At 40.4% G+C, this 19,532-nt stretch overlaps 1 protein-coding gene across 1 annotated transcript in view; it reads left to right on the top strand.

Moving 5' to 3' along the window:
- The window catches only part of LOC124855599 (ryanodine receptor 3-like), a 144,037-nt gene that overhangs the window by 106,159 nt on the left and 18,346 nt on the right, over window positions 1-19,532 (top strand). The window contains exons 63-82 of the mRNA XM_047345570.1: window positions 469-707; window positions 5,962-6,043; window positions 6,132-6,262; window positions 6,401-6,724; window positions 6,836-7,076; window positions 7,164-7,251; window positions 8,488-8,580; window positions 9,277-9,291; window positions 9,915-10,085; window positions 10,830-10,889; window positions 10,984-11,118; window positions 12,963-13,075; window positions 15,041-15,137; window positions 17,362-17,471; window positions 17,718-17,769; window positions 17,845-17,895; window positions 17,985-18,084; window positions 18,173-18,252; window positions 18,327-18,403; window positions 19,160-19,233. Of these exons, the coding sequence (XP_047201526.1) occupies window positions 469-707; window positions 5,962-6,043; window positions 6,132-6,262; window positions 6,401-6,724; window positions 6,836-7,076; window positions 7,164-7,251; window positions 8,488-8,580; window positions 9,277-9,291; window positions 9,915-10,085; window positions 10,830-10,889; window positions 10,984-11,118; window positions 12,963-13,075; window positions 15,041-15,137; window positions 17,362-17,471; window positions 17,718-17,769; window positions 17,845-17,895; window positions 17,985-18,084; window positions 18,173-18,252; window positions 18,327-18,403; window positions 19,160-19,233 (2,333 nt within the window). The remainder of the gene's footprint in view (window positions 1-468; window positions 708-5,961; window positions 6,044-6,131; window positions 6,263-6,400; window positions 6,725-6,835; window positions 7,077-7,163; window positions 7,252-8,487; window positions 8,581-9,276; window positions 9,292-9,914; window positions 10,086-10,829; window positions 10,890-10,983; window positions 11,119-12,962; window positions 13,076-15,040; window positions 15,138-17,361; window positions 17,472-17,717; window positions 17,770-17,844; window positions 17,896-17,984; window positions 18,085-18,172; window positions 18,253-18,326; window positions 18,404-19,159; window positions 19,234-19,532) is intronic.

Here is a 19,532-nt window from a genome sequence, read left to right as displayed (position 1 = left end):
ATACCTAATGAGGCTAAATAAACAATGCATTATGGTGTCTTGTTTATGCTAAAGAGCTACAATTGATGCCCATAGAAGGGTTTCTCATCTCTCCTTTCGTCCTTCCCTGACACATCAAGGCCTATCAATGGGTAATTTATTTACTTATGTTATGAACAGTGAAATGCTGAAAATGAACACACCTATCATATTAATGCATTGTGCTGCTTCATGGAGTTTATTTCCAAGCTCCAGAAATGGCAGACTCACCTTGAATTTTATTTTTCTCCTAGTTCACTGGATAAATAATTTATGACAGTATTCAGACAGACAGGCTAATGCTTGGGTATTTTATATCATGTGTGAAACTATTTCAGACTGTAGTAATTGAATATACATATCAAGTAGTATTTGTGCTATGCACACCAGCCTTTCCGTACCAGTTTCTTTGCTTTGAGTAATTTTTGATGCTATTTTGAAATCTAACAGGACAGTGATGAAGTCAGGCACGGAGCAGGTCAGGGTGGGGCTGAGGACGTTCTATGAGAATGCTGCCGAGGACTTGGAGAAGACCTTTGAGAACCTGAAGTTGGGGAAGTTCACTCACTCTCGCTCACAGATGAAAGGCGTGTCACAGAATATCAACTACACCACTGTGGCTTTGCTTCCCATCCTAACTGCTCTGTTTGAGCACATCACTCAACACCACTTCGGAGTAGATCTGCTTTGTAAGTCCTGACAGAGAAGGAAATGATCAAAGGTGGTGGGTTTTTTCTTTGTTTTGATGCTAGACAAACTCGTATCAACTGTGAAGTCTTTTATAACAGTTGATTAAACAGTTCTTACATGTAAGACATTTTCCAGTATGCTACAGAATACTGTGCTTGTGTTACAAAGATAATTTCTGAATAGTTTATAATGGTTAAATTGGTTTAACCTTGACTATATATTCACACAGAGGGGATCTATTGTGATATTTTAATTTTCTTGTTTTTATGACCTGTTGTAGCAGCTTAAGCAAACAGTATGGTGGGTTTGATTGTATTACAGTGTGCTCCACGCTGTAAATGTAAGTGGGGTAAAAAAGTAGTAGACTGTGTTCAGACACATATATATATAAATAGATCCTGCGGAGTTCAAACGTTTAAAGGCTGGGGTTTTGTTGATCGCCAGAATACCAAGCTGGAAACCTTCATTGAGACCTCATTCAGATTTCCGCATCCATCACCACGCTGCAGCATCAATCCACAGTGGTTAACAAAGAATCCCGGATTGGTTTCCCAGATATGTGGAATGGAGTCGACGGTCGGCCTTATGGCCTGCTACTTTGGATATGTTGTACTTTACCTCCCGAGGTAAGGAGGCAATGTTGACCTCCCTTTCAACCGGCCGTGCCCAGGAGTGGGCAGCAGCCCTCTATAATTCCAAATCACCTACATGCAATAACTGTACTAGATTTGTGGAGGAATTGAAGAAAACCCTTGTTTCACCTAGTACAGAAGTGGAAGTGGAGACTCAGTTGCTTTGCTTATGTCAGAGAGAACAACCAGTCTGCTCTTTTCCTTTAGAATTTCGGACTTTGGGAGCCAAGCTAAACTGAGGAGATGCGGCTCTCCGCTAAATCTTTATAGATGGCTTGACTGATTATATCCACGACGAAATGACGGGCCTCAAAGCACCCAAACAAGTTGACCTTGCTCTCAAAATAGATCACCATATACTATCACAGCCTCACACCTTTACGTCCTACCAATACCACTGGTCTACAGCCTCCTCTCTCCTCCCTTCTCTGAAGGAGCATCTGCTAACCTTAGCACTCAGCTAACAGAGGAACCAATGTAACTAGGAAGATTGTCTAAAGAGAAGCGAGACATACAGGCCTTCACACCAGCGCCGTGATGTGAAGGCCTATATGCCTACTGTGGGTCAGACAAACATCGTCACCCACAGTATCCCCTGCGACCGAGAAATGGCAAAGCCAGGTAGACCTTGGGGGAGGCACCACTCCCCCCATAAATCTCTCCCACTTTTTGCTTCAGGTAGTTCTTCAGCTGGGACATTAACAGTTTTCCGTTGAGGCTCTCTTGTTTCCGTTGAGGCTCTCTTGGATACTGGTGCGGTTGAGAACTTAATAGATCAGACTCTAACCTATCAACCGGGTGTCCCTTTGAACTCGGCAGATCGTTTCACCCTGTCACTTCTGTCGATGGGCACCCTTTTCAACCCTACCCCATCCAACACCAGACTCAGCCCATACAAATGTCCATAGTGGACCATCTGGAGGAAATCCAGTTTCTCATTTCCTTGTTTCCTCCCCCCTCATCGTGGGCTATTCTTGGTTCTCTAGACATGGCCTCTAAATCTCCTGGTCTTCCTGTCAGATCCTTGACTGGGATCCTAACAGCCAATCTCATTGTTTCATTTTCAAGAACAGATCATGCTCCCTTGACATGGAAAAGATCCCTCCTGCCTAAAGTGATCTTTCAGAGTTTTGCAGTAAAAAGTGGGCTTCTGCCCCTCGCCCATACCGCTCCTAAGACATGACCATCAAATGCCTTCCTGAAGCTGTAGCTCCCCGTCTTTTTCCCGTGTCCTCTGAGGAGACCAAGGCCACGGAGGAGTACATCACAGAGGCCCTTCAGCAGGGTTTTATTCGTCCCTCCACCTCTCAAGCTGCTGAAGGGAAAAAGAAGGATGGGGGATTTCGCCCCTGCATTGATTATAGGTGTCTAAACAAGGTCACTGTTAAGAACCACTACGACTTTCCTCTGCTTTAGACCATGCTTGATTCTCTCTCCCATGCCGAAATGTTCTCCAAACTGGACCTGCGCTCTGCCTACAATTTGGTTCGCATCATGGAAGTGGATGAGTGGAAGATGGCCTTTATCACTCAAAACGGCCATTGGGAATATTTGATGATGCCTTTCGGCCTGTGCAACAGTCCTGCCTTCTTCCAGCACCCATTCAATAACGTTTTCTGAGAGATGCTTGGCCGGTGGTCTTCACTGGCCATTGGCGGACTTTATCTGTGCTGCCCTGCCGACCAAGCCTGCACCCCTTGAGGCTCCTGCTGGCCATCTTTATATTCCCTCACAGTGTTGACAAGAGGCCTTGACTTGGGCCCACTTTTCACCACTCTCAGGTCATCCTGGCCCGGGTAGGACCCTTCGCCTCCTCAATCGTGCTCTCTGGTGGCCTTCCATAAGTCGTGATATCTGTGAGTTTGTTTTGGCTAGTGACGTTTGCGTTCAAGCTATATCCTCATCCAGCCTCCTGCAGGGGACCTTCAACCCTTTCCTGTCCCTAGGTGACCCTGGTCCCTTGTCAGGCTAGAATTTGTCACTGGTGTTCCATCGGTGGATGGTCTCTACACTGTCCTCACCATTGTGGTTTCTAAGACAGTCCACCTGGTGGGTTTACAGGGCCTCCCTTCAGCCAAGAACGTCTCCTGGAGCGTGTCGTGTAACTACATGGTTTCCCCAAAGACATTGTCTCAGACAAACTACCCCAATTTACTGCAAGGTTCTGGAAGGCTTTTTGTCGTCCGATTTGGGCGTCTCCCAGCTTTTCCGCTGGTTATCATCTGTGGACCAATGGTCAAATGGAACGAGCCAACCAACAATTGGATCACTTTTTAAGATGTTTTGCGTCTGCCCAACCGTCCCAGTGGCCTCGCTACCTACTTTGGGCGAATCGGTCTCATAACGTCCATGTCTCTTCATCCACAGGACTCTTCCCTTTTGAAGCCATGGTTTCTACCCTCCTATCTTCGACCATCAGAACACTGTGGTTGAGTTACCATCCTGGCTGGTTGGCCTGGATCAAAGCACGGGCTGCTGTTATTGTTTAACATTGTCACCAACACCACACTGGACCCTAGTTTCAACCCGGGAACCGAGTCTGGCTCTCCACGTCTCACCTCAAGCTCTGGACTCACTTCACCGGGGCCGGGGACATCAGTATTTGGTGGACTGAGCTGGCTATGGCGCTTAGGAGTATTTATGAATTCCATCCCATTTCATCCTGGATTAGTCTCTGATCATGGACTTATATCGTTGTCACCTAGGACCGTCAGACGGTCAGAATATAAGACATATTTTCAGTTGTTTCACACTTTTTTGTTCAGTATATAATTCCACATGTGTTAATTAATAGTTTTGATGCCTTCAGTTTGAAGCTACAATATTCATAGTCATGAAAATAAAGAAAACTCTTTGAATGAGAAGGTGTGTCCAAACCTTTGGTCTGTACTGTATATATATATATATATATATATATACGCTGCTCAAAAAAAGGGAGCATTCAAATAACACATCCTAGATCTGAATGAATGAAATATTCTCATTGAACACTTTGTTCTGTACAAAGCTGAATTTGCTGACAACAAAATCACACAAAAATCATCAATGGAAATAAAATTTATTAATCAATGGAGGCCTGGATTTGGAGTCACACACAAAATTAAATTGGAAAAACACACTACAGGCTGATCCAACTTTGATGTAATGTCCTTAAAACAAGTCAAAATGAGGCTCAGTATTGTGTGTGGCCTCCACGTGTCTGTATGACCTCCCTACAACGCCTGGGCATGCTCCTGATGAGACGGCGGATGGTCTCCTGAGGAATCTCCTCCCAGACCTGGACTAAAGCATCCGCCAACTCCTGGACAGTCTGTGGTGCAACGTGACGTTGGTGGATGGAGCGAGACATGATGTCCCAGATGTGCACAATCGGATTCAGGTCTGGGGAACGGGCGGGCCAGACCATAGCTTCAATGTCTTCATCTTGTAGGAACTGCTGACACAGTCCAGCAACATGAGGTCTACCATTGTCCTGCATTAGGAGGAACCCAGGGCCAACCGCACTAGCATATGGTCTCACAAGGGGTCTGAGGATCTCATCTCAGTACCTGATGGCAGTCAGGCTACCTCTGGCGAGCAAATGGAGAGCCGTGCGGCCCTCCAAAGAAATGCCACCCCACACCATTAATGACCCACTGCCAAACCGGCCATGCTGAAGGATGTTGCAGGCAGCGGATCGCTCTCCACGGTGTCTCCAGACTCTGTCACGTCTGTCACATGTACTCAGTGTGAACCTGCTTTCATCTGTGAAGAGCACAGGGCGCCAGTGGCGAATTTGCCAATCCTGTTGTTCTCTGGCAAATGCCAAGCGTCCTGCACAGTGTTGGGCTGTGAGCACAACCCCTATTTGTGGACGTCGGGCCCTCATACCATCCTCATGGAGTCTATTTCTAACCGTTTGTGCAGACACATGCACATTTGTGGCCTGCTGGAGGTCATTTTGCAGGGCTCTGGCAGTGCTCCTCCTGTTCCTCCTTGCACAAAGGCGGAGGTAGCGGTCCTGCTGCTGGGTTGTTGACCTCCTACAACCTCCTCCATGTCCCTTGGTGTACTGAACTGTCTCCTGGTAGCGCCTCCAGGCTCTGGACACTACGCTGACAGACACAACAAACCTTCTTGCCACAGCTCGCATTGATGTGCCATCCTGGATGAGCTGCACTACCTGAGCCACTTGTATGGGTTGTAGAGTCCGTCTCATGTTACCACGAGTGTGAAAGCACCACCAACATTCAAAAGTGACCAAAACATCAGCCAGAAAGCATAGGTACTGAGAAGTGGTCTGTGGTCCCCACCTGCAGAACCACTCCTTTATTGAGTGTGTCTTGCTAATCGCCAAAGATTTCCCCCTGTTGTCTATTTCATTTGCACAACAGAATGTGAAATTGATTGTCAATCAGTGTTGCTTCCTAAGTGGACAGTTTGATTTCACAGAAGTTTGATTCATTTGGTGTTATATTGTATTGTTTAAGTGTTCCCTTTAGTTTTTTGAGCAGTGTATATATATATATATATATATACAGAGAGAGAGAGCGACAGAGATCAATAGACAGATTTCTTTCCAGTTTTACGTGCAACCACTTGTAGGTTTCTTGTTTAATTCCTTTTCCAATTTTTTCCATAGTGGATGATGTCCAGGTGTCCTGCTATCGAATCCTGACTAGCCTCTATGCACTTGGCACTGGAAAAAACATCTATGTGGAAAGGTATCCTCAGCATACATTTTGAATTGAAGATAATAACTTAGCAAAAGAAAAAAGCTCATTGCTAATTAATAACTTTTGTATCTCTAAGGCAGCTGCCAGCTCTCGGTCAGTGTCTGGCCACCCTTGCTGGAGCCATGCCTGTAGCCTTCCTGGAGCCAAAGCTCAACAAGCACAACCCTTGCTCTGTGTTTAACACCAAGAGTTCCAGAGATCGAGCTGGTGAGTTACAAATTGATAATAAAAGTCAGGCATTTATTATAGAAAAAGGGCCTCCATTACCAAAAGTCAAGCGTAAAAACTGTTGATACAAAAGTTGCTGCAAAACCATGTGTGAATGAAACCCTTGTATTGTTTTAGTCCTGGGAATACGAGAATCGGTTGAGGAGATGTGTCCAGGGATGCCTCGGCTTGACGGGCTCATGAAAGACATCAATGACATGGCTGAGTCTGGAGCGCGGTACACTGAAATGCCCCATGTGATTGAGGTGGTGCTACCCATGCTGTGTAACTATCTGTCCTACTGGTGGGAGAGGGGCCCCGAAAACCAGCCCGCCAGTGGTGGAAGCATTTGCTGCACTACTGTCACTTCAGAGCATCTCAGCCTTATCCTTGGCAACATCCTGAAGATCCTCAATAATAATCTGGGCATTGATGAAGCCTCGTGGATGAAGAGAATTGCAGGTACTGATGGAAGTTATATGCTTAGGAGATATAAAAACTCTAAAAATTGTTGTATTGCTTAATTGTTAATTATTTTAAGTATTTATATCTATCTTCTTTTTCACTGTTCAGTTTATGTGCAACCCATCATCAGTAAAGCCCGTGCAGATCTGCTAAAAAGCCACTTCTTGCCCACCCTGGAGAAACTAAAGAAGAAAACTGTAAAAGTGGTGGCTGAAGAGGAGCTTCTGAAGGCAGACAGTAAAGGAGACACCCAGGAGGCTGAGCTGCTCATTTTAGATGAGTTTGCTGTGCTGTGCAGGGATCTCTATGCATTTTACCCCATGCTCATTCGCTATGTGGACAACAACAGGTGAAATAAGTGATGGAGTTGTCTTTTATGGTTGAGATGTTCCAAATGAAAGGATGAAGGGTATATCATTTCTTTCTTCTTTTTCAGGTCTAGGTGGCTGAAAGAACCAGATTCAGACTCCAATGAGCTATTTAGAATGGTTGCAGAGATTTTCATCCTCTGGTGCAAGTCACATGTAAATGATCAAATCACACAGTTCTTTATCAACTTACACCACATATCATATTTACAGTGCCTTGGAAAAGTATTCATACCCCTTAAACATATGTTTGATTGAATTTGATGTGATGTACAAACACAAAGTAGTGTATAAATAAGTAGATGGTTTACACTTATTTTATCAATGAAAACCTAACAAGTGTGTGCATCTGTATTTAGAAACCTTTATTCTATTACCCCTGATTAAAATCCAATGCAACCTTTTAGGATCTTTTTGTTGTTTTCTCAGTTTGAGATTGAAATGAGGCAAGCTGTCCAGAAACATGAAATTTCTCCTGTTTCTGACCCAGCTGTTGTGAAAGTTAAATTGTTTTTCAGCAACTCAGGAAGTGGAGTCTCGTTTCTTGGCCACTGCTGAAATGTTGTTTGTCCAAGTCAGATTGTGGAAAGTGAACTCTGAGGTACCTCCACCTGTTGGCCATCAGTGTAGATGAGTATATGAATGTTGGGCTTACCTTCCCTGAACTCCAGGGTCATAATCTTTGTTTTTGTTGCAGTCAGGAGTAGGGTGTTTTCTTGGCTCCAACTGTCTTCAAAAGTCTCCTTAATAGCACATAACTAATAACAAAACTAACGCAGCATATCAGTCGGAACACACCATTACCATGGATAAGCATGGTGGTGGCAGCATCATGCTGTGGGGATGCTTTGCTCTAGCAGGGACAGGGAAGCTGGTCAGAGTAAACGTTAAGATAGATGGAGCTAAATACAAGGCCATCCTGAAAGAAAAACCTGATATAGGTTGCAAACGACTCAAGAAAGAGGTTTACCCTCCACCATGACAAAAACCCTAAACACATAAACAGACCTACTTTGGAATGATTTAGACCAAAGGATATTTTTATGACCCAATTCTAATAGAGAGCTGAAAAGTGATTTTCACAGATGCTCTTTACATATCCTTTCTTTCCAGTCTGATTGAGCTTTAGCTATTTTGCAAAGGACAATGGGTAAAACACCTGCAACTGTAATTGCAGCAATATGTCATTTTATGGTATTGACTCAGGTGGGCTGTATATAATTTGTGTTCCTCTTCAAAGTTATGCACAACTTTGTGTTGGTCCATCACATAAAATCTCAATAAAAGACATTGGTGTTGTAAGTTTGTAATGTTGTGGTTATAACTTGATAAAATGTGAAAACTCTCAAGTAGTATGAATACAATTAATGTTTATTATTTCCCTTTTTTCAGAATTTTAAAAGAGAAGAGCAAAACTTTGTGGTGCAGAACGAAATCAACAATCTTTCCTTTTTGACTGGAGACAATAAAACAAAGATGTCAAAGGTTCGTTTTTTCTTGGCATATTTCTTCTCATCGCCTTAATGTTTAACATTCTTGATTTTACATGCTGCAGATTGATGATCTTTAAGAAAATCTCAGTATTTCACTGTTTCCATGAGTTGAAAAAAGAGCAAACCGACTATAAACATGGGCATTAGGAAGAGTCATGTTAGCATGTCCTCTGCCATGTAAGAACCATTATTTTGTCTTTACATGTGCTCATATGTTAACATGACAATGCTATGAAAATATCACAGAACCAATCAGTTAACACCTACAACAATACACACACATCTGTGACGATTTAGAAATCTAAATATCGTTGGCCTTATAGCATAATTAGCCAAAATATGACTTAGGCAACTACGCTATGAGGCTAACGATAGTCAAAAGGAATACAATATGGAGCTATTGGAAATTATATAAAACCTATTAAATCTTCCATATTTGTGTGTATATTCTGTTCGTGTGGGAAAATAAAAACATATGCATGCTCATAACAAAAAAGACACTAATTTTCATTCCTCAGCTCCAACACGTCTGCCTGGTACAGCACTTCGAAGGAATATAAAATGTTTTTCATTGCACTGCATGTCCATATGAGGAGGACTTTGTGCCTCCGTTATTAACTGCCCTTTCACCCTTTTTCCCCAACTGCTTCTTTCTGTCTGTCTCTCTCTATCCCTCTAACTCAAACAGTCCTTTAAGGAAAAGGTAGAGTGATGCAGTGCATGTGCTGTTAACCTGCCAGCTTATTGGCTTGTATGTGCTTTTTGCCAAGCAGAAAAGCCAATAGCTTGTGCCCAATGTGCTATATAGTCTATAGTGTAGTTATATATTATGTTACATTGTTTTTGAGGCCTGCATTTGTCACTGTGTGTGACCTGGTCAGTTTGTTCATTCCTCTCTGCTGTATGGGTCGAAGAAAGTTCATCTGGTATAAAATGCTCTGCCGTTCTGCAGTGTATTATGTGGTTATGTTTGTGTTTGCAGTTTTATGATGATACCCCTCTGTCTTTAGTCCATAGTCAAACGATATCTGTGTGTTTTGTCATCAGTTTGTAATTAGGTTGTGTATGTGTGTGTTTGTCAGTGTTTATACGCTTTTTTTCAATATGCATTAATATTTATAAGGAAAGAGTTGTTTTTACTGAGCCAGTTGTGGAGTTTTGCATACAGTAATTGCTTTTTTAAATCAAATCCTTTTGAATGCTACCAGCAGCTGTATTTTGGTATTTCTCAAATACCTGTAAACTTAAATTTTAATCTGAAAATTACAGCTTCTGGGTTTCATTCGCCACTACTTGTTTTTTGACTTGTCATTGTAAACTTTTTAGTCTGGAGGACAAGACCAGGAGAGGAAACATAAGAAGAGACGCGGCGAGTTTTACTCCATTCAGACCTCATTAATTGTAGCCGCTCTAAAAAAGATGCTGCCAATCGGTCTCAACATGTGCACCCCTGGGGATCAGGAACTGATTTCTCTTGCCAAGACTCGTTACCTCATGGTGAGAAAGCATTTGAAAGAAGATTGAAACACTTGCATGAGAACACCACTGCAGAAAGAGATACAAATGGCTGCTGTAATAGCAAAAAAGTATCATGTTTATAGTGACACCTTCACAGAAAAGTACTTGAATGTTTTGCAGAATTTTTGATATCCCTTTAACTTTTTTTATGGGGATCTTGTGTGGTATACCAACACAATGTACTGCAAAAAGTACTTCTAAGTGCTGCATTGCATTAAAAAAAAAATCTTGGAATTCAAGCATTTGTATTTGTATACAGTCCCCTGAATGAAACTCTACAGAACCATTGTGCACCTCGGTGCAGTTATACCTGCCGGTCTTTTCAGGTATGTCTTCACCAGCTATGTACAGGAAGAAACTGAAATGTTTACACTTTCTTTTTTGCAATGTAAATCAGTCGGATAGGATGGAAAGCATCAGTGAGCATAATGTTTAAGTTTTTTTCTCATATTCCAGATTTAGGTTTGGAATTTGACTAGGCCATTCTAACATAAACCTAAACCTTTCTGTTCTAGCTCTGGCTGTATGTTTGCACTAGAAGGTGAATCTCCAGCTCAGTCTCAAGTCTTAAGCCTTATTTGCTTCTTCAGACTTGACAATTTGTAACCTTATTTTCTTAAATAGCTTTGCTGAACCTTGTAGTGCTTGGTGCTGGCTGACATCCTTTATCCTGCATGGTTTCTGTAGCAAGTCTCTCTCTCTCTCTTTGTCTCTGTCTTACAGAAAGATACAGATGACGAGGTCAAAGACCATATACGTCAAAATTTGCACCTTCGAGAAAAGGTACAAATGTAAAAAATGTTGTACATTTCTACAGATTAATCAAGGTTTTTTTTCATACTTTGTGTTTACAACAATGTGTGAAATATTGTTTTAGTCAGAGGACCCTGCTGTGCGGTGGCAGCTGAACCTGTATAAGGACATAGTGATGAAGATTGAGAGCCCACCTGACCCTGAACGGGTGGTTGATCGTATCCAGAGAATCTCTGCTGCCATCTTCAACCTGGAACAGGTCAGAACAAATGCAAATTTCACCTTGCTGGATGTAAAAGCAATAACTATTTCATATCAAAAACAAACAAAAAAAAAACAGTTGGAATGATGTCAATAGAACAAAGCTATTATGCTAATCAAGTTGTAAATTTAATGGAAGGCATAGAAATAATTAAACATCTTCAACAGATAGTGTAGACCTTATTATTGCTTTGCAATAAAAGAAACCAGGCAGTTACACACATAAGGTTACCTACAAATTACATGGATGTCAATGTAATATTATTATTTGTCTTATAATGATTCTTTTAACTGTTGTTTTGTAGGCTGTAATTATGACACAGCACAAAACTTAATTTTATTTAAAAACAACAATCAGATGCAGGAGTTTGAATTTATTGGGGATCTTTTGCAACCCACTAAGGTTCAAAAATTTAACTTACAGACTCAAATGCATACATGCACCCCAATAGTTCAATAAATGTACCTTAGCAAGTTGCAGAGAAACTACACACATTCAGTCATCATCCACAAGGTTCTGTCATAATTCTGGCAGGACATTTGTCCACTTTTTTTTTTAACCAGAAATGGTAGAACTTTTAAATTAGTTGGTTTTTGGTACAGCCTGCATTTATAGTCCATGAATTTTCAATAGGGTTGAGGTTAGGTTAATTCCATAAGGCAAACATTGGCCTGGCTTGTTCATTCCAAAAGTAATGTTGATGTGTGTTTGGAATCATTGTCCGGTTGGAACGCCCAACTGTGTTCAAGTTTTAGCCATCTTGCTGTTGATTTAAGATTAAATGATACATTTGGAGCTAGTTCTTTATCTTTATTCTATCCATTTTGTGCAATGTACCAGTGCTATTGACAGCAAAACAGATCCTTAGCATGCTGCTACCACCACCGTGCATGACAGTTGATACAGTGTTCTGAGGTTTAAAGACCCACCTTGACTCCTTCAAAAACTTTTCCTCTCATTGTAACAAAGCAGCTCAATATTTGTCTCATCTGGCCTTATAACCTTTCTCCAGAAGACATTTGGCTTTTCCATCTGGACCGCTGCAAATTTCAATTGCGTGGTTTCAATTTTGCTACAGGGCTTCTTTCTTGGGCCGCACCCTTTCAGCCTATGGTGTTGTTACACTCCTTTCACTGGTGACACCTACACTGGTCAAGTTAACGATCTGCTTTACCTGTGGAGGTTCTTGAGTTGTTACTGCATAATTTAACTAATTTATGGTAGTTTATCTGATGGTAAGAGTTTGGGTCAGATGGTAGAAACTTGGACACAGTGTGTTGTTTAAAGTAACAGGACGATGACCCCAAACACACAACGAAAACGGGTTTTGGACGGCTTCCTGAATGGCCTCTCCAAAGCCCTGACCTCGGTCCTGTTGGAAAAGTATAAGCTGCGCTTAAAAGCAGGGTCCATGTCATGAAACCATGAATGAACCCATCCATTTCTGACCAGAGCAATGGACAAATATCCAGCCAGAATTATGCCATGACTTTGCTTATGGCAAAAAAACAAAAACAACCCTGGCTTCTCTGCTTGTTGCTAAGGAGCATCAAAGCTAAATATTACTGTATGGTGCATGTATATGGTGACTGTATTTTGTGTTTTAAAGAACATTTGTCTCAAATTCAAACATTTGCATCCAGTTCCTGCTTTTAAAATCATTGAGTTTGTATGTAATTATAATTCATTTCTGAAAAAAAACAATGCCCCATTAAAAACCTAAAATCATGTTTTAGATGCTGATGCTGAATGTATGTTTAATTTTGACTTTCACTGTATAAGAGATAATTTATCCATATGGCTTAAAAAGCTCTCATTTAATACTTTTCTACCCTCATTAGGTGGAGCAGCCACTGAGATCCAAGAAGTGCGTATGGCAAAAATTGCTCTCCAAACAGAGAAAGCGAGCAGTTGTTGCCTGCTTCCGAATGGCCCCGCTTTATAATCTACCAAGGTACTGTTGTGCACAGTTAAACCAAAAACATACACAGTCCCCCTCCTCTTTAAAAGGTTTCCATCTAACCCTTTTTAATGGCAATCAGTTAATGGCAAAAATCTACAGGTAGTCCCTTGGTACTTGGTGAAGATTTGAAAAAATGAAGTGAATGTTTTAGGATTTGTTTCCCATTAAAATGTCCTCTTTTGCCTTCTCTCACAGCTTTTATTTGTCTCTTCCTGGTTCCAGACCCTGCATTAATAAACTGCCTCTCTTTGTTTAGAGTATACATTCATAGCCTATAGCTGCTATTGTCTTATGAAAAAAGGAATGAGAATGGGCAGTGGTAATTTTATGGCCTGCTGCTCTGTACCTCAATCAGATGAAGTCAGATAGAGCGCTTGCAGCTTCAAGGAAAACAATTAACAAGCCCAGTACCTCACAGTGGCCGTCTTCAATATGTGCTCAGACCCAGCCCGCTTCCTGACAGCATGACTCATTTATTCAGAATTGTTGACAGTAAAATATGACTCAGCAGAGGTAATAACTATTGTATGTTATGCGCAAAGCTGAGGCATCTCATTTTCCTGTAGAGAGTTATATAAGAAGTGAGGAAATGAAGCATCTCTGTAACACAGAATGCTTTCTTAGATATCATCTTTTCTTATTTGTCTCACCTTTGAGTGCTTGTTCTGTCCCCTATCTCAGACTTTGTTGTACCTGTGCCTCATCCCCTTAGGCACAAAAACAATAATTACTTCACGAATTCCTACCAACACATTTGGTTGGGGATAAAGTATGAGAACACAGACTATAACAGTCTACTTTCAGTGATGACGGTAAAGAAGCTCTAACCTAGTGCTGCTCTTTGGGTTGTGGCTATGCTTGTTTCCCTCCGGACACAGTTTCTGCCTCAGTTCATCTCTGGATTTTTCACTGGTCCACACATTTACAGTAACAAGTTGAGTCTGAAACCATTGTTTTGCAGGGTAGCGTGTAATTTGGTCCTTGGAAACTTAAAGTTACACAAAGTATATAACTCACATATGCCCCTTTTCCACTGGCTCTATTTAGGCTGTCTTCACTCCACTTGGCCCGCTTTGCGAGCATTTACATTATCATTGTTTTTCCATACCGTTACCTTCTTCTTTCGTCCGTTAGTGGGTCAATGGAAACACAATGGGTTCTGTGCGGAGTGGAGCAAGACTGAGTGGGCAATGTTAATGTCAGTCCAGTTCCTAAGTTTTTAGAAACATTTTATCAACTTAATTTCTTCCTTTTCATTATCAATTCACAAGAAAACTATTTCAGAGGAAAACTGTTTAATAAGGTGTGCATTTCGATACATTTTAATATTATAAATAAGTTATTTATTTTTCAGTCGTTAATTAAAACATGTAAAACATTGAGCCAGGTTCTGCTGGAGGGTTCTTCCTATTACAGCTTGTAAGCTGTCCCATCACAGACATCCTCCACATGGAGGGTAAGCCATACAAGATCATTAAATAAGCTGTCTGTTATTTCTCATATTTTTGGAAGGTCGAGTGGAATGAAAAAATATGGCAGAAAAACATGCACAATCATCAATTTTTTTTAAATAAATCAAATTAGGAAAGGTTAGAATGTTTACTTATTTAATTGTCCCTTAGTGGGGAAAATTCACAGTGTAATAAGCAGCAAGGTAATTTTCATGACAATCATATTTTTTGAGAGTCACCTGTATGTAGATTCTGTACCTGTTGTGCTCGGTGACTCATTTGGTAACATATTCAACCACACACCTCTGTAAGTGTACTTCAACCAAAAGCTGAGAACTTATAAATAATAACAATGGTGGTAGGCAGACTGTACATGTAAAGAGACCAGCTGGATATGCCAGTACCCTAAACTAACCAGCATCAACCCTCTGTGAAAGGGACCTATCCTCCTTTGCCTCTTCCTTCCTATTTAACCCAGGCTTAATCTCCTCTCACCCCTCCCTAGGCATCGTTCTATTAACCTCTTCCTCCTGGCCTATCAGAGAATATGGATAGAAACAGAGGAGTACTCCTTTGAGGAGAAGCTGGTGCAGGACCTCGCAGTAAGTAGTCATGCTTCCCACCTCCCCAGTTCTCCTTATGTCGGTACCTATGAGCTGTTCATTGTTTATATGCAACAGCCCTCATCTTGTCAGTGTCATGCCATTATAGTCACTCTGTGTAACTGAGTCACTACTTGTTTTCCATGTAGTGAAGAGATGTATTCCAGGTAAGCATGACATCTCTGCTGATGTCAGGGCAATTCGATGTGTTCTGTTAAACACGGGTAAGGAAGCATCCTATCACAATTCTTAAACTTACCAGTGAAGTTTATGAAGTTTGACTGTTTTGTACACCAATAAATCTTCATCCTTTTATTTTTTTTGTTGTGGTTGAAGCTCAAAAACGGACACCACAGACACCCCACAAACATGGAAAATTAAACAAACTTAAGCAGAAAATAAAAACTTTAAATATGTTCCAAGACATAAAAAGCAAAATAAGCATTTGTGGAAACATAAAACATTATGAAAATGCTTTGCAAGAGGTTTCACAAGCTTGTAAAACTTCTTGCAAAGCATTTTCCATGCTTTTTCACAAGTATAAGAACAAAATTAAACATCCACCAATCAATCAGTACGAAGCTGGAATTCGATCTTCCCTTTATGGTCTCTAAATTGTGATCGGCAAGACAAATAGTGAAACATTTTCCGTATTCACCAAAGTAAAGAACTCGCACCATTTTTGGTCTATAAATACATCCATCAGCAGCATGAATGTTGGTGCTCTTTTATGCTCTTTAATTAGTTCAATCTAAAAATAGAAACTAGTATTGTGCTTTTTTCTACTTTGTGTTAATGTCCTTAAAAAGTCCAAATTAATCTAAATCTACATTGGAATCGATAGAAAGCAGAAATTGGTATCAGCCAGGAGAAGCCTGATTACTGCATAACAAAAAAAAAAACCTACAAGAGAGCAATGTAAAAAGGGGCACATTACAAAACATGAAGATTTACAAAACAAAACAAATCTTTAGAAGGTTGGATTTTGTCTCTTTTGTTTATGTGGACTGTATTTATTACCATATGAACCAGTTTTTGTCCATTTTAGGCCTGCCATTATTTAGGACTATCATGAATGTAAACTGAAACAATATAAGATCTTATTTTGCATTAGTTAAAGCCATCAGAAGTCTGGCAGAATAGCACTCACTTTTTGTATGAGTGCCAAGAAGAAGCCCAACAGATTTACTTTCACAAGTGGAGCATTACGACTGACGCTATAATGCTCCACTTGAGATATATATATATATATTAAAAATCTTTATTGGAAACTGCTTTGTGATCTGTATCTGTTAACATCTGAATCCAAACACCTGTGGGTGTAAGTGTGAGCGTGCTTGTGTATAAAAGGTTTCTCTATAAAAATATACAATAGCAACTATGAGGAGCCACAGACCTGCCCACCTGGACTCGAGACAGACATGGAGGAGATCTGAACCGCAGACATACAAAGACGGGTCTAACTGGTCCAAACGAGCCCGCCAACCGGAGCCGTCCCAGGATGAAGCAGTCCAAACACCCCAACGAATTCCAATTTCAACTTCATGAACCCCCCACCCTCTATGAACCCTAACATGAACTTCCCCACAGTCCCAGCCACAACCAGGACACAGATATTGAACATTGATTTTGATACATACATTGAAGCAAAAACATAGAATTCATTCTTGAATGAACATAGGATGTTTATTGCACAAATACCCTCTTTTTGCTTTTCTGTTCTTTATAGGGTAACGCTGTAGGGCTTTAACAAGCGGATATTAACAGCTTAATTAGTTATCAACTTGCCAACTGTAGCTTTAAAAAGTGTTTCCTTTAGAAGAGCAAACACTCTGCTGTCTTATAGTCTCCACATAATGGCACCTGGCCGGGTTTTTCACATCCAGAAATCTTTCCTACAGCCAAATTTGTCTTTGTTGCAAGCGAGAAAGAAGCCTAGCCATATTCACACATATATACGGATATTTGTATTAAATATCTGTAACAAGAGTGTCATGCTTAACTCCATCCATATTCAACATCATCATCTGTGAATGCATTTGTGTGCCAGATTGTGTGTATAAAATATGCCTGTCAATATTTTCATGCATGTGGTCTGTATAGTGCATGTTAGCAAATGTTCGGTTGAAACATGGTACAACATTAATGCTTCCAAAGCTGGTTTAACTGTTCAGTATAGGAAGTATCTGTCTGGGTTACAATGCTTATTGTTCCCTTTGTGCAGAAAACACAGCCTAAAGTGGAAGAAGAGGAAGAGGAGGAGGTCCGAAAGCAACCGGACCCTTTACACCAGCTCATACTTCATTTCAGTCACAATGCTCTGACTGAATGCAGGTAAATACACAGTCAGACACACACCTGGCACTGGCACAAGCTGATCCATCTGTGATGCATAATTGCTTTGGATCTCTTCACAACTAATAAAGAAGGCATAAGTGTGAATTGCCCATATTTTATATAAAGAAAGGAGACTTCATTAATGTTGTTGTGGAGCAAGTGGCTAAAATGATTATTTATAGATAGGATGTAAATGTAAGATGTGCAAAGTCTAACCAGAAATGTGTTTTTCTGTTTTATTAGTTCATTGGAAGAGGATCCCTTGTATATTGCATATGCAGATATGATGGCAAAGGTACAACATCTCCTTCACTGATCCAGTGTGCTGCCTTGCAAAGTGTGCAGGTTTAATCTTTACCTTGCATTTCAGAGTTGTGCTGAGGGTGAAGAGGAAGAAGAAGAAAAAGAGAAAACATTTGAGGTATTAATACCTTTAGGGAGAATGGGTGTATCTCTCAGTTTTATATCAGTTTAAATATTTTTTTACAAACATTCCCTGATTTCTAATAGGAAAAGGAAATGGAGAAACAAAAGATGCTGTATCAGCAAGCCCGACTGCACGACCGAGGAGCAGCAGAGATGGTTCTTCAAATGATTAGTGCGAGCAAAGGTAGAAAAACACCCACAAACCTGTGTGCTGTCCTGCAGCAGCCATAATTGGTCAAATGATCATCTCTCACAAATATGTATAATTTCAGGTCGGCTTGCTGCCACTGTGATTTTCACCCTCAAACTGGGCATCTCCATTCTCAACGGTGGAAACATCCTGGTCCAACAAGTATGCAGCAGTTCTTGTATTAACCGTTTACCAATTTCAGTTTAACTACTAATCTGGCTTTTATTTTCATGCAGAAAATGCTGGATTATCTCAAGGAAAAAAGAGATGTGGGGTTTTTCAAAAGTTTGTCTGGATTGATGATGTCGTGCAGGTAATGGAGATACAATGTTTATGCAATAAATATAGTTCACTTTTTGTTTCTAATCATGGTACAGCTTGTTTTTTATAGAACTGTAATAGAAAATTGGCTTTTCATAGCAACATGGTGAGTTTACATATCAGGATTTATGCACAGTATGTAAAAGTATGAAATTTGATTTAGACATTTTTCAGATCTTGAAAAGACATTATTCCCTATCCCATTGTGTACAAAGTTCCTTCCTTCCTTCCTTCCTAGGTTTTGTAGCCATATCCTTCTGTATACTGAAAACAGTAACGTTTTGTATTTGTAACTTAAGAAGGATGAATACTCTGTAAATATGAGTCTAGATAAGTCTGGGATTTTGGTATTAAAAGTGTTGGAATCCTGAAACATGCTAAAAAGTTACTTTCCAGTTCTTAAACAATTTCTTTAATTTTCACACTTTTGTTCTTTCATTTGATTTTCTGGTGATGGTTCCAATGAGACAAACATCTGTGTTCATCTAGTTTTAAAAAGGATAGTGCTAATTTGAAATGTTTGCCATAAATGTTTATTAACTTAAGGTATTTAAAATGGCAACGTTCACTACAGCATAATTTTCTGTTAAATTTGACAAGTTTAATGGGAGTGTAGTAGCAGATTTTTTTTTCTTCCCTTACCCAACTCAGTAGAAGTTTAAAAAGACGTTGATGTATATGTTGGAAAAATACAGTCAAAAGAGATTCAGTCTGTTAAACTTCAGTTTGTGTTTTTCCTTTCTCACAGTGTCCTGGATTTGAATGCCTTTGAAAGGCAAAATAAAGCTGAAGGCCTGGGAATGGTTACTGAAGAGGGCTCAAGTAAGTCAGGATGATAAACGTGGTAAAATCTTCTTTTTAACCCTGGCTCTTCTTGAACATTGCAATGGACTTATTTTTCCTGCTATGGAGGATCGTTACTTTATTGAAAGTGTTGTAAATAGGTCAGTTTGAAATGTGCTTAAAATGGACTGCAAATTGATATATTTGTGTCAGTGTTAAAAAGTTACACTGTAGACACAACATCAATAGTAAAGGTTCAGCAGTTCATTTGTTGTATCTATATGCACATGGTCTCCTAATAGATAAGTATCTCCATTAAAATGGAAACTAAATCCAGG

Source organism: Girardinichthys multiradiatus, chromosome 19 (genome assembly GCF_021462225.1).
Source record: "Girardinichthys multiradiatus isolate DD_20200921_A chromosome 19, DD_fGirMul_XY1, whole genome shotgun sequence".
Lineage (NCBI taxonomy): Eukaryota > Metazoa > Chordata > Actinopteri > Cyprinodontiformes > Goodeidae > Girardinichthys > Girardinichthys multiradiatus.
The sequence above is the reverse complement of the archived record's forward strand: the minus strand, read 5'-3'. Positions and strand labels throughout refer to the sequence as shown.